Source organism: Pleurodeles waltl, chromosome 12 (assembly GCF_031143425.1).
Source record: "Pleurodeles waltl isolate 20211129_DDA chromosome 12, aPleWal1.hap1.20221129, whole genome shotgun sequence".
Classification (NCBI taxonomy): Eukaryota; Metazoa; Chordata; class Amphibia; order Caudata; family Salamandridae; genus Pleurodeles; species Pleurodeles waltl.
The window spans coordinates 608,523,761-608,537,281 of NC_090451.1; the positions used below are offsets into that span (position 1 = coordinate 608,523,761).

Below are 13,521 nucleotides of genomic sequence, written 5' to 3' on the forward strand. Positions count from 1 at the left end.
TCCCTCCACAGGGAGGCCCCAAACTATTTATGTAGCAGGCTTAGACCCTTTTCTTCGTGACCTTAGGTCTAGTGATTCCCTTCAGATTGTTCCCCCTGGTTCCGCCTCAAGACCAGAGGTGACTGTACCTTCACCTACTTAGCCTCTGAGGCTTGGAATGAGATTCCTCTCTTCCTGTGCCAGATTCCCAATGAATATCAGTATAGAAAACAATTAAAAACTTGGTTATTTGAAAACTGAGGGTTACCAGTGGGGTCTTATTTGCTTCTAGCATCGGGACGCCTGCTTTTTGGCAAAAGTGCGCTACAAGGTTTATTGCATTGTAGTCTATTGAACTGTAAGTGCAGGCAAACTGTGAAAAGGGAACCATTTGATGTTTTGATGAATTCTTTGTTGAATAATTTGACATATGACTGAGATTGTACAATAGGTTTGCAAAGAAAATATTGAAGCCTCAAGCTAGAAAGTGACATAGATATAGACAAGAATGGTTCAAAATGGAAGTGACTGAAAAGCAATGATGGCTTCTGTATTTAAAATGAGATAACTGTTGTGGCAATCAAGGTGCAGTTACATTGCTGAAACAGAGGAAGTAGTGATATAAGAGCTTAACCAGATGTTGACTAGATTTTAAAGCCATATGCTGCATCTGAAAAATATAAATGCCATCTCCAATTTGGTCAAGTGAACACAAAATATTTTTTTAAGAAAATGCATGTAAACATTTATCCTAAAAGCATTAAAGATCCTTCTATTGATCACTTCAAGAATAATGGGTCTGACAAACAAAATGAATGCCTTTGCTGCCAACATAAAAGTATGGGTTGGTTGCCGCGGGTTAAGCCATACCTGACTCTGCATCCCAGCAGTGAGAATGGATGGGCGATACACTCCGGGTCCCATCAGCAGTGGCTGTTGGGGTGACCTCGAGTTCCAGACAGGGTAGTTGAAGAAAATGAGCTTGCTGAAGTTGAACTTGTATGTGAATCTCTTTCCCTTGGTCTTGTGAAGTATTCTCTTATTGTAGTAATACCTGCATGGTACAGGAGACATTATCTTCATTCCTTTTAACTCTAATGATGGTGTACTGCATATTACTTCAAATAAAGTGATCATCACACCGACGTCATCTATATGAGGTAGAACAAGTCTAGCAATTACAATGCATAACTTTTAACTTGAAAAAGGGGCATTGGATATTCTCACATTGGGGGTTACTTCCTGAAGATATGTAATTTAACTCCTATACGGACAGCTTATTGAGTGCTGCTAGCTGTGGTTGGAGGAGAAACATCATTAACAATGCGGTCATTACCACGCAGTACGTTCACCATGCATACACTACCACGCACATGCCATTATCAAGCATATCTTTACCACACAGATTTTTTTCCATACATATATCTTTACCACATGTGCCTTGGCAATAAAAATGTTGCCACTAGGTAGTTGTAGTTAGAACCATAATTTCTATAGAAAGAGCTTTGGTCCAGAAAGAGTCTTTGTTGCTAATTAGTGTAAATCCATTCAGTAGTTTTTGAGAAATTAAAGGAAATCCAAATTTGTATCTATAGGGAGGCGAACATTATTGAGCACTCCCGATCTCCTGCTGAGGTCTGATGGTCTGACAACACTTCAACAAGGAAGTGTTGTCAGCCATGTTGGTATTCGGCTTCAGCTGACCCCCTGAAACAAATGTAAAAAAATAAAAGAAAAGGAGCCCGGGTACAGCCATCCTGACTCCTTCGCTCTGGTAGTTGGGTCCCAGAAGGACCCCCGCAGGGCTAAAAAGTATATATTTTTTTAATTTACGGCGGGAGTCACAGTGGATCCACCTTAAATTGAAAGAAAAAAAATAAGTGCAGGCTCCCATGCTTTGTCTTTTTTAAGCACCCAGGTGGGCCAAGTCCAGGGAGCATTTAGAGCATAATGCAGGGGCTGCCTGCCCCCCCCGCAGCACTAGGGACTGCCACCTCCCCAGGGCTTATAACTTACATGCGGGGTGGCTGCACCCCCCGCTGCCCTGGGGACCACCAGCTCCTTGGGCTTTTATTATATATGGCGTGGGGGGACGCGCCCCCCCCAGGACCATCACTCCCCCGGGGCTTTGATTATATTTTGATGCAGGGGGCCTGCACCCCCCTGCCTCCGCAGAGACCAACACATCCCCAGGCCTTTGATTTTATATGTATGATTTTTTTATTGAAGTGCAAATGTTTAAGGCACATACTGATAGGTGATCTTACTGTTTTTAAATGACAAATACATTTTTCTTTTCAAATTGAGCAGAAATATCTCATTCTAAGTATATCATACATCAAAGCCTAAAAAACTCCCTCTCTCTCTCTCTCTCTCTCTCTCTCTCTCTCTCTCTCTCTCTTTCTCTCTCTCTCTCTCTCTCTCTCTCTCTCTCTCAATCTCTTTCTCCCACTCACACACCCACTCAGACACTTACCACCCTCACAGACCCACTCAAACAATGACGCACCCACTCACAGACCTATTCAGACCCTCGTGCAGCCACTACCAGCCCAGTCAGACTCTCAGACACCCACTCACAGACCCACTGACATCCTCATGCACCCATTCAGTGTGGCCAACCACTGTGCAAATGGTGGGGCAATGCGAGTTATTGTTACCTTAGGGCACCAGTTATAGTTACTTGAGATGACTCTAACTATAACCGCTGAGTTTCTATGGTTTGGTATGTTTAAAATGTGAGCCTAAATATAACGTCCCTGTAACCTTTGTCTTTTTTAAGTGAATTTCTACATTTATTTAATTCTATATCCTAACTATAACATCCCTGTAACATTTGGCTTTTTCGGTGAATTTCTATGTTTTTTTAAACGCAAAGTAAATGTAATTATTTTACGTTAATTTAACCACTGCCTTTAGTCATGAATGACAGAGGTTGGCCACAGGGCCTTGCATGCGGCCAGGCCCTGCAGCCAAATCCATATAACAGCCCAACCCTACGCTATCCACGGCCTTAGGCCATGACCGGCGGGGGTTGGCCACAAGGTCTGGCCTGCAGCCAGGCCCTGTAGCAAACCCCCTATAATCATCCAACCACATACACAACCTTCAGCCTTGCGCGGCAGGGGTTGGCCTCAGGGCCTGGCATGTGGTCAGGTCCTGCAGCCTACTCAATGGCACTCATGAAGTGCTTCTTTGTTTGGTGGAAATGCGATCAATTCCTGTTCATCAAGAACGCATCTCCAAAATAGTTGGGAAATGCGTTTCTGGGGTCCTTTTAATAAACTGTCCTTTTTCCTTGGAAAATGGGGGAAAGCGTTCCAAATCACTAATGTATATAGGGGAGGACCAAAAGGGTTGGTCTTCTAGTCCATTTTACATACATGTAGTTTTTTAAAGGGAGAACACAATCTCTGGTCTCGGCAGCGGATGGCAAGAAAGAACCCACTCATCACAGCCACTACATGAGATATTGCGCTAAAAAAAAGCAAGGATGCAAACATCCTCTTCAAGGTTTACAGATAACTTTTCATGTTGGAAATGCAGGGAAAACTCATTTACTTTGCCTTGGCTATGCACACGAAGTTAGGATGATTAGTACTTTTACAGAAGTGGAGTTTAATTTGGGCACCTGTGCTTCATGCTGAGGCTTAATTTCTGCTAAATGGAATGTAAATTTAACATAAGTACCCAGGGCAGTGCTCATTATTTTATCTTTTTATTTTTTGGAGACCACAGGGAGAGCATCAAGGCCCCTGTGGTCTCAGCTTGCTACCTGCCTCCTGCAGGAGCTGGCATGGCTCCCCCATACAGGGAGCTGCATAAAATGCAGCTCCCTGCATGTGGGAGCAATACTTTCATCACTTTCTCTGCCTGCGTGTCTGTGGGGAGTGAAAGAGATACAAACTCTGCTTCCCATAAGCGGGAGCATTTTCACTGCTTGCGCTTGCTGGAAGCAGAGTGTTTGGTTTTGCTGACAGCTCCTGCCAAGCAAAAACAAACAGCTACCTCCCAAGGGTGGCACCTCGGGAGGCAGCAGGAGCCCACCCTGGGGAGGGGCGGTCCCCAAGACCATTAATGGCTCCAGAAGGGGGGGGGGGCGATACACCCCCGTCCGTTGTTGTGTGACCACATATGGACCTGGAGGAGGGCAACGCAGTCACCCTCCATCAACTCCTTCATTTTAAATAAATTATTTCCCTGGGGAGGTGGTGGTCCCTGGGGCCGGGGCGGGAGGTGTCTTCAGGCACCCCCTATTCATTTTATTATGTAACCCCGGGGAGGTGGTAGTCCCTTGGACGGTCCGCGCGGCCCTCCGCATATTTATGAAATGTATGTGGTGGTCCCCGGGGATTTTTAGAGCCCTAGGACGGGGGCCCGTGCACCCCCTCCTTATTTTGTATAAGTGACAATGCTCCCGAAGGCTGGCCCACCTGGGGACAATATTAAAGGCAGGCGAGGGAGACCGCACTTGTTTTTTATTCACTGCAAAATTGGCGAATATTTGCAAATTTTGCCATGAATGAAAAAAATGCCTTTTTGACCTAGCAGGACCGAGAGGGACCCCAGGACCAAGGCAAAGGGTTGTGGATATTCCTACCCTGCCCCTTTTCTTTTTTTTGCACTTTGTTTTCGGACTCGGCTGAAGCCGAGTCCCAAAATGGCTGCCAACACTTCCTGGTTGAAGTGTTGGCAGCCAATCATTTCTATGTACAAGATCAAGACTATTTGCAAAGTATTCATGCTTCTAGAGAAACACATTTGGATTTCCTTTAATATCTCAAGAACTACTGAACACATTTACACCAAATATCAAAAAGTATGATATTTGGACCAAAAGCTACCTTTCCACCAAATTTGGTGTAATTTTGTCCAGTGGTTTGGGCGGCAGGTGGGTCTAAAGACTCTAGGGGAATTGACTAGGGAATCACACTTTTTTTGATCCCCTCCCTTTTTCTAAGCCCCCGCTTGACGGATCACCCTAAAACTTTCCATGCACAACAAGACACAACATGATTTCTGGAACATTTCATGAAGAGTTGTCAAATGGTGGAGGGTGAAAAAACACTTTTTCAAAAGAACTGGGACCTAACTACCTACTGGAGACCACGAGTAGATAAGATAAGATAAATATATATGCATGCATTGTGCAGCCGTCCGGTGACTCTCTTTTTTCACTGGGTTTGAACACATATATATCATAATTTCGGCGCTTAAAATAAAGTACTCCAAAGTAACAGAAAAAATACTCAAGTTACACCACTTATCAAGAGTTACTCCATAACATCACTAAATATATATACTTTAACAAAGAAAAATTAAACGCTTTTCTATATACATATTTACCAAATTGTAACAGTGTTTTGACTACAATCCAAGGTGTTTTTCACTGAGTTCCACATTGCATTCTGGTATATGTAGTTTATAGCATTTCATTAAATCAAATTATTTTTAAATATATGTCATAAAATCTTGTTTCAGCGACTAATGGAGACTTCAAAACAATTTCTGAGTACTTTATTTTAAGCGCCGAAATTAGCACACAGGAAACACCTGTGAACAAGGTCTGGTGAGACCGAAACGCGTCAGGGGATTCCTGTTTGTTTGTTTATGATCTCACTAATGTATTAAAAGTTAAGGTATTTTTGGCACAACGACAGAGTGCGGTTTTCTCTTGCTAAAACAGAAAGAGAATCTTGTTTTTTGAAAATATGGTTGTCCTGCCTCAAACCAGCACCACCAGAGAATTAAGTGCGCCGTAACACGCAGATCAGAACATCTTTTCTTTCATATGTATATATATATATATACACACACACTGAGGTACGAATGGCAAATTCAAATAGGCTTGAGTTGAATTTTTTTTAATTAAGTACGATCATATTGCCATCAAACAAACCCAATGCGGTTCGGAGTTCCACACGCCTTGCTCACTGGTCCTTCACCATGGTTCCTGGCACCACGAAATAAACAGGTGCACACAACATAAACAAAGGGTTAAGAGCACCCAAAATAAATGAGACAATGGCATCCATCTTTTGGTGGTATTACTGCCTTTACACATTAAATGGACATAAACAGTGTAATTACGGAGTATTACGGATGTCGAACAGCACCCTGGCATATTTGGAGGTACACACACTGCATATATATGCGTCAAAGGCATCCCAAAGTGTAGCCTGTGTGATGATAGATCCGTCGTTAAGTGTGAAATATTGGACTCCGGAGAGGCGGAGTTCAGAACAAAGCATGTTGTCAAGAAGAGTGTTGCATGGGAAGCGCCACTGGCACACCAGTCGCTCTATATGGGGCACGCATCACCAATCGCACTAATGAGTGATCTGATAACATATGCAGGAGATGTTTCACATCGTCCAGCAATGGAACACTTTTCACAGATATGAATCAGTAGTCTATACAGGTTTTTTAGGCGCCCTGCATCTCTCAGCACATAGGCGTCATTGAGGACTCGAAGGTTCCATAGCTACTGTGGCTTGCTACATGCAGCCGCTCTCATGGAGTATAGTAGTGGGTCAATTGCCATATTAAGGCCTCCAACTAGGAGAATAGAGTCAGCATCCGTCCCTCCCATCCGGGACAAGGGGCCACCAAACAAATCTGTGGAATCTATTGGGCATATTTAACAGTCCCTAGTGCCTCCTTGTGCAACATTAGCATATTTTTTTTTAATGCTAATGTGGCCCAATGAGGTAAAAAAAGCCGCACCAGATTTACAAAATGGCGCAATGCATGCATTGCACCACTTTGTAATCCCTTGAGCCACATTATGCCTGCGCCAGGCATAATGTATGCAAGGAGGGGGGTCCCCCATTAGGAGGGCTGAAAAAATGGCTTGAAGAAATCTAATTTCTTTTCGTAATTTTTTTCTGCATTTTTAATGCCTGCTCAGAGTAGACATTAAAAGGGGGCACACCATTATTTATAATGGGCCCCAATGTACTGTTCAGAGTTAGCGCCAACATTTTGGTGCTAACTTTGAACTCTACATCAATAGCGTAAAAAATTCTGACGCTATTGCTCCCTACCCTCCATCACAGAGCGCCATATTTCAAATACAGCACACACATGGTGGCTGTAGTTGGGCGCTAAGGGGCGCACAGAAAGTGGCGCTGCACTGGGTACAGCGCCACTTTTTAAAAATCTGCCCCTATGTTTGGGGTGTAGACATTAACCAATAATGAAGTGCAGGTCCACCACAGTCCCTGAAGGATCACGTATCCCCCATTTTTGTCAATGAAACTAGTAGTGGGGTGGAGGGGACACTCCTGTGTATTGAAATGCACACTCCTCTGGAATATGGATGGTAACAGGAAAAAAATCTATGAGGGCCCCAGGATTATGCAAATGTGAGTGCATCTCTAGGCGAGATGTGTGTTTCCTGTAGAAATGCAATTTTCACACCATGTTCGTTGAGCTAGGAAAGCACGTGTTTGCCCTTGTGGGGGTTAAGGCCCCTGATGTTCTAAGATAGAAATGTAAGTTCAGCAATGTGCTCCCATCTCTTGTGCTGTGCTGTCATCTAATGTCAAACACACATGGGTGCATGCGTATATCATTGGTGGGGGCCTTGTCACACCATGTATTAATGGTCAATATAAAAAACCCCACCTCCCCCCACCCACACCAGGCGAATTCCAAAATTAAGAAAAACAAAAACAAAAAATACAGATATCACAACAGTTTCCAACTTGGTATACACCTTGGGGGTGAGTAATGCTTTGGCTAATGAGGCCCAATGATGAGTGTTATATAGTATACAAAAAGTAGGAGAAGGCTTGTATAGTTTGGATACGTAAGTAGCCATCTGGGATGCAAGATCATAAGTGTATTGCCAGGTAGTTGCAAAGGCGACCTGAAAATAGCAGTCAATTGGGGTGCAGGGTGGGCGATGATGAGAAAGCTCAGATATACGGGAAGTGATCTATGCTCGTTGTGGTATGTAGATCAGGAGGGGAGTGCTCTGGGATGGCATGCCGAGGGGATGATCTCTCCTTGTTGTATTGTTTACAAAAGCCATAACTTCAGCTAGGTTGTCAAAGAAGAAAGCCTTCCCATTATGCTCCACTTGAAGACGGGTGAGATAGAACATGCCATATTCCAGTCCATGTTTATTCAGCAGTTTCTTAGCATCCACAAATTTACATTGTGCTTCCTGCATTGTATGGTGAAGTCCAGGGATATGGCAGAGCCCTAGTGCTCTAATGGGCTGTGATCTTGTCCGAGGCGGAGTGCCGTGTCCCAGTCCCTATAGTTAAGTAGATGGGTTATTAGAGGCTGCGCTAAGGCTCCAGGAGGTGGCTCAGGCCCAAGAGAGTGATGGGCTGTTTTGACCACAAACGTGGAATTGAAATTATGGTGGTCAAAGAGGTCAGTTAGAAGACGCTCCACAAATTGGTCTGTGCAACCCAGGTCGACAGACTCTGCTATACCCACAATACAATATTATTTCTGTGGGACCACGCCTCTAGGTCTTCATTTTTCAGCGCCACTGCTTTTAGGAGACACTCCAGCTTGTTTAGATGTCTGGTAGTTGTTGTGGCACTATTCTCGAGGTACGATATGTGCTCTTCTGCACTGTCCATCCACTCACTCTGGCGATCAAGGGGCTTGCCCATATGGTCTGGTCTGCCCGCTAGGGTGTCAATGGAGCAGAAACCCACACACTGTTCTGCCATTTTAGATACTGTGCCTGCCAGTTGGTCTGAGTCACTTTCCCCCACTCGCCCCTCTTCAGCGTATGATGGGGGTGTAGTGGTCCAGTGGCTTGGGGCTTCTCAAATAGAAGTTTGTGTTGTTTGTAGTCCCGCTGGCCCATTATGGCGTGATTGCAGAGGGGCCAGGCAGCTGCAGGTGTACAGAGAGGCGCCCACAGTTGTGCTCAGTGAGGCAGCAGAGGGCGTATTTACAGAGATTACCTACACAGGCTATTGAGTGCAAGGAATGTCAGAATGTGTGCACTCTATGGTACCCAGTCAGGAAAGGGCTCCCAATGTGCTAGAGAAGAGCGCAGTGCCGAAGATTGGCAGCGGGCACTAGTATCCTCAGGTATAGGCCTCACAGATGCCATAGGAATGTCAGAATGTGTGCACTCTATGGTACCCAGTCAGGAAAAGGCTCCCAATGTGCTAGAGAAGAGCGCAGTGCCCAAGATTGGCAGCGGGCACTAGTATCCTCAGGTATAGGTCTCACAGATGCCATACCGCGTTGGAGATGAGGCAGTGTTGTACAGCTGGCTCAGCAATCAGACAAGTGAGGAGCAGTGAAGAGATCTGAAAAGGGGTCTCCGAAGCTTCACTAGGGGTGCACAGTGAAGGCCATTAATAGGCAGACACCGTTCGTGATCCAGGCTCCAGCAGCGAAGGGAGACATCCAGGTTTCATATCAAGGTTAGCATGTCAGGGAAGGCAGGAGTGGGGTGGCGCCCCCACCCACATTGGCATCCTGCTCAACACCCGACCAGGCCCAGCATGACCCAGGCTCACCTCACCTCCAGGCCCGTAAGACAGTGTAATCGGATCTCAGTCCTCAAGGTTTGCATTCCCGGAGGAGTCAGGAGTATCTGCTGGCATAGACGGTGGTCTGTCCCCCGTAGACAGAGGCAGCATAAGGGGCCTAGTGAGGCATGGTAATCTCGATCCTTTGGCTCACCTGTGGCTCCTGTTATCACAGGACATCTGAAGCTTAAGCTGGCTGCTGCTCCCCTTCCTGCATTCAATGGCCTCCAAGTCACCAAACAGCCACAAACCAGCATCAATTCATACCGCTGCCATCAGGAACACGGATCCCGCTGTTTGGATGGGTGCAGATTATTATTTTGGCCCGAAACGTGCTAGCTGGGGGCCCACAGTGCCAAAGATTCACTGCCAGACAGCCATCTTGGTCGCTGTTGTGGCCATGCACCCCCAGCAACTGTGTTTATCCCCACGTTACCTCTTGATAGCTGAACTACGGGCTTCAGGAAGGGTGCAGGGTATTGAACTTGGGCGCTTAAACCTAGGAGTATTCCTCGCTTATGTGAGTTTTGAGTTCCAGGCCCCGCATTCTATACCTAAGCCTCATCTTGAGTTTCTGAAGCCACTCAATGAGCACTAGATCCGAGGCATGGAACTACCCAAGTTTAGAGTTTGGGGCACCAAGGAATTACTTGAGTTCTTGAATCTAGATTTGGTTCTTTAAAGCAGACTCATTATGGGGCTGGCGGTCTTCAGACCTCCAGCCTTGCGGTGACAGTCATACTGCCGCACTCTAGTCGTTCCGACCACCACGTTACGACTCTGGCAGTCGGTCTGCGAGGGGACCACTGTCACCTTCGGGAAGAAGGTTCCCAAGAGGCTGACGGCGGTCGGATTCGTGGTCAACCACAGCAGTGCTAAACTCAGCGACGCCTTCCTGATCATGACTCCTGTTTCTGCCAGCGTTTCCATGGTGGGGCCCCCGCCAAGGAAAGGCTGGTGGAAACACAGTGCAGGGGCCCCTTGGGGGCCCAGTATTGCCTATGACGCTCCCCTTGCCCAGCACCCTCAGAACGTGCACTCTCTGCTTTGCAGACAGTGCGCATTCTGAAGGTGCTGGTTTGCCACGGTATTGGGTAAAGCGAGCGTACTGTAGCACTGTTCCCACCGGTTTGACCAGCGGGAACGTAGTAATACGATGTTCCTACTGGCGGGAACATCGTGATACAAATGGTGGTGAGGCATCTGGTATGACGGCTGCCTCCTCTCCACAGCTTTGGCGGTTGGAGTAGTCTGACCGCCAAAGTCGTAATTAGGCCCTGAGTTCTTAGTTTTTAATAGTGATCTCTGAACTTGACTTTTTGAACCCAAGTGAGAGTTATGTATTTTAAGTTGTAAAAACAGATCTTCTTTCATTATGAAAAAGGGTTGGACCTTGAATATTTTAGGGTACGTAAATCTTGGTTTAGGAGAGATGACCATAATTATTTTTTCAGATTCATAATACGTGTTCCATAGACTGATAACTCTGGTGTCTGAAGTAAGAGCTGGGGTTTGTGGACTCTAATGCGTGAATATTTAAAATGTATACATGCAGCCCAGCCCCTTACTGAGAGTGATGTATCTGCTTACAGGGAGAGCATCAAATTCTGCAGCTGAATTCCACAAGACCGCCTCCTCCCAATGCCCCACCGGGGTACAAACTTCAGCTAAAGGTCAGACCGCGCAGTCTTAATGTAGTGTCTGCTACACTAACGCAACACCAGCCTGTGACTGAGCACTGCTTCTCTCCCTGCACTGGCCAGCATTCTGATATGGTATTGGACTGAGTTCCGGCAGGGAGGCAACAGGTAAGGAATAGGACAGTAGGCTGGTGTGGGTTCCTAGTTATCCAAACTCCACTTTTGAGTCACTAATATTGTTAGATTTATTCAGCTGCATCAATGAGTATGGGTACACACAAACTCGTCCCTTGACCAATCATGCCAAGTGCTGGCCAGTCTTGGGAGATTCCTTTTATGTAATAGGTCACTTCACAGCGCCACATATACCTGCTTGTCATGACAACCTCTCGCAACATGTACATAAGTGTCTATGTAAAATAAAAGGAGACGTTGAGAGGAGTTCAAATCTATTTGCTATCATGTCTCTTAACTTTCTTCGACTCTATTGAGCCATAAAACGTTGCGCAGAATCAGGTACATTTCAATGCACAATGATAAATAAATCTATAAAAATGTTCTAAAATACATATACATGAAAACTGTAATAATAAAGTAAAGATCTAATATTTGCTTCTAATCCTCAGTGCACTTAGAATATAGTCCCGTGCAGTATGTATAATATCTATGCTTCCCAAAGATAATTAATAGGCCAGGGCTGACTCGTGAGACTAGTCCCCAACTCTAATAATAATGAACAAAGAAATCGTCTTCTCTGCGGAGTATGAAATGTGCAAAATAAAAAAAAGTGCTTGGTGATTTGATGTGCGGAGCCATCACAGGGACAGGGAGGAAGCAAGGAGAAGCAAGTGCATTGGGTTTGAAAATTTGCTAGGAAATGTATTGTTTTGAGACAGAACCTGGTCAGCAGCAATATTTGCCTCTCATTTAAAGTTATCTGCAGATAAAAGGCAGACTGTGCTTGGTGTTGTCGGGGAAACTTCACTGTCCCAGGGAAACTGATCGCCTCTCGGGTTCGCTGGCAGTACTGATAGAAAAGCTCCTTAATTCTACTAGGTGACATGTTAGTAACGAGTCAGGGTTGGAAAAATATTCTATTCAAGCAAAGCCAAGGTCATACAATCTGTCAGTACTAATCTGCATAAATGGGCCACTGGATTGTTCCAGATTCTGAGCCAGAGCAACAGAGGATGTAGTTTTATATGCTAATCTTGTAGACCCAGTCCGACTTCTTCGTGGTAGAAGGATGCAGAGGTCGACAGGGTCCCTGGCAGCAGTTTCCTTAAGAACGTATTTTCTATTGCTTGCAGGGAATTGCAATTAACATATCTCAAAACACCAGCACCAAAAGAAACAACTGACAAATATTTACAAACACAAAGCGGTTCTTTGACCCACTTATGAAAATCTAAAAACAGCCCTTTGAAAATGCATAGCTCTGACATTCAATAAAAACTTTCAATTAAAATCCACATTCAATGACACTCCCAGATACGTAAAATGTTTTTTTACCTAATTTCTTCTCCTCCAAGCATGAATTTTCTTGATTTAGCTGTTTTAGGGCCTCATTTCATTGCAAATTGTTTTGTGTGATTAATTTTATTTTCTAAGTTCTCCATTAATCTATTAAAAGCATCAAGCAGGGATTGGAGGCCATTAGCTGTTCTCATCGTCTGCATATAATAACACAGGAAGTTGGTATGAGTTGGTCCTTAGCATATCTTTCCCAGCATAACACAGATATTCCCCCAGCCCACTGATGTTAAGTAAGAAGAGAAAAGATGCCAAGATATCCTTATCTAGCTCCCACTACCGAGGGGAACTCATCTGTTAGGTCCCCATTCTTACTATAACGAACTCTGGCTGAGCAGGGCAATGATTGCACCATTGATCCCTAATTGTGCCATAAGTGACCATAGTTTTGTACGATCCACTATATCAAAGGCACATGTTAAGTCCAGAAAGGCCAAATGGACACAGCCTTTTTGTGCCTTTGCATACTTAAGTATTTGAAAAAATAGGTTTAAGGGTTGCTTTACAATTCTCAAACCTGGGCGAAACCCAAACTGGCTGTTGAAGAGTACTTGAGGTTCACACACCCAGAGTTCCAGTTTTACCAAGATAACCTCTGCTGTCAAGCAGGGAAGAGGCATTGCATTAGGCTATTATATTGAAGTCTAAAACAGTGGTTCTTAACCTGTAGTGTGGAGACCACTGAGGTCCATGCAACCTATTTAGGGGGCCCGCGGCTGCTTAGATAATTAAATAGTATTAACAGATTATTATAATAAAGTGTGCATAAACAAAGCAAATGTAAAATGTAAAATTTTAAAACAGTCTGAAAATGTAAAGGAATTGGAAATTGGAAACTAAAAATTAGGTTGGTA

General features: G+C 44.8%; 1 protein-coding gene across 1 annotated transcript in view; it reads right to left on the reverse strand.

Annotated features, from left to right (window-relative positions):
* LOC138268334 (ETS translocation variant 3-like protein) overlaps positions 1–13,521 on the reverse strand; it is an 84,237-nt gene that overhangs the window by 14,781 nt on the left and 55,935 nt on the right. The window contains exon 5 of the mRNA XM_069217874.1: positions 850–1,033. Within this exon, the coding sequence (XP_069073975.1) occupies positions 850–1,033 (184 nt within the window). The remainder of the gene's footprint in view (positions 1–849; positions 1,034–13,521) is intronic.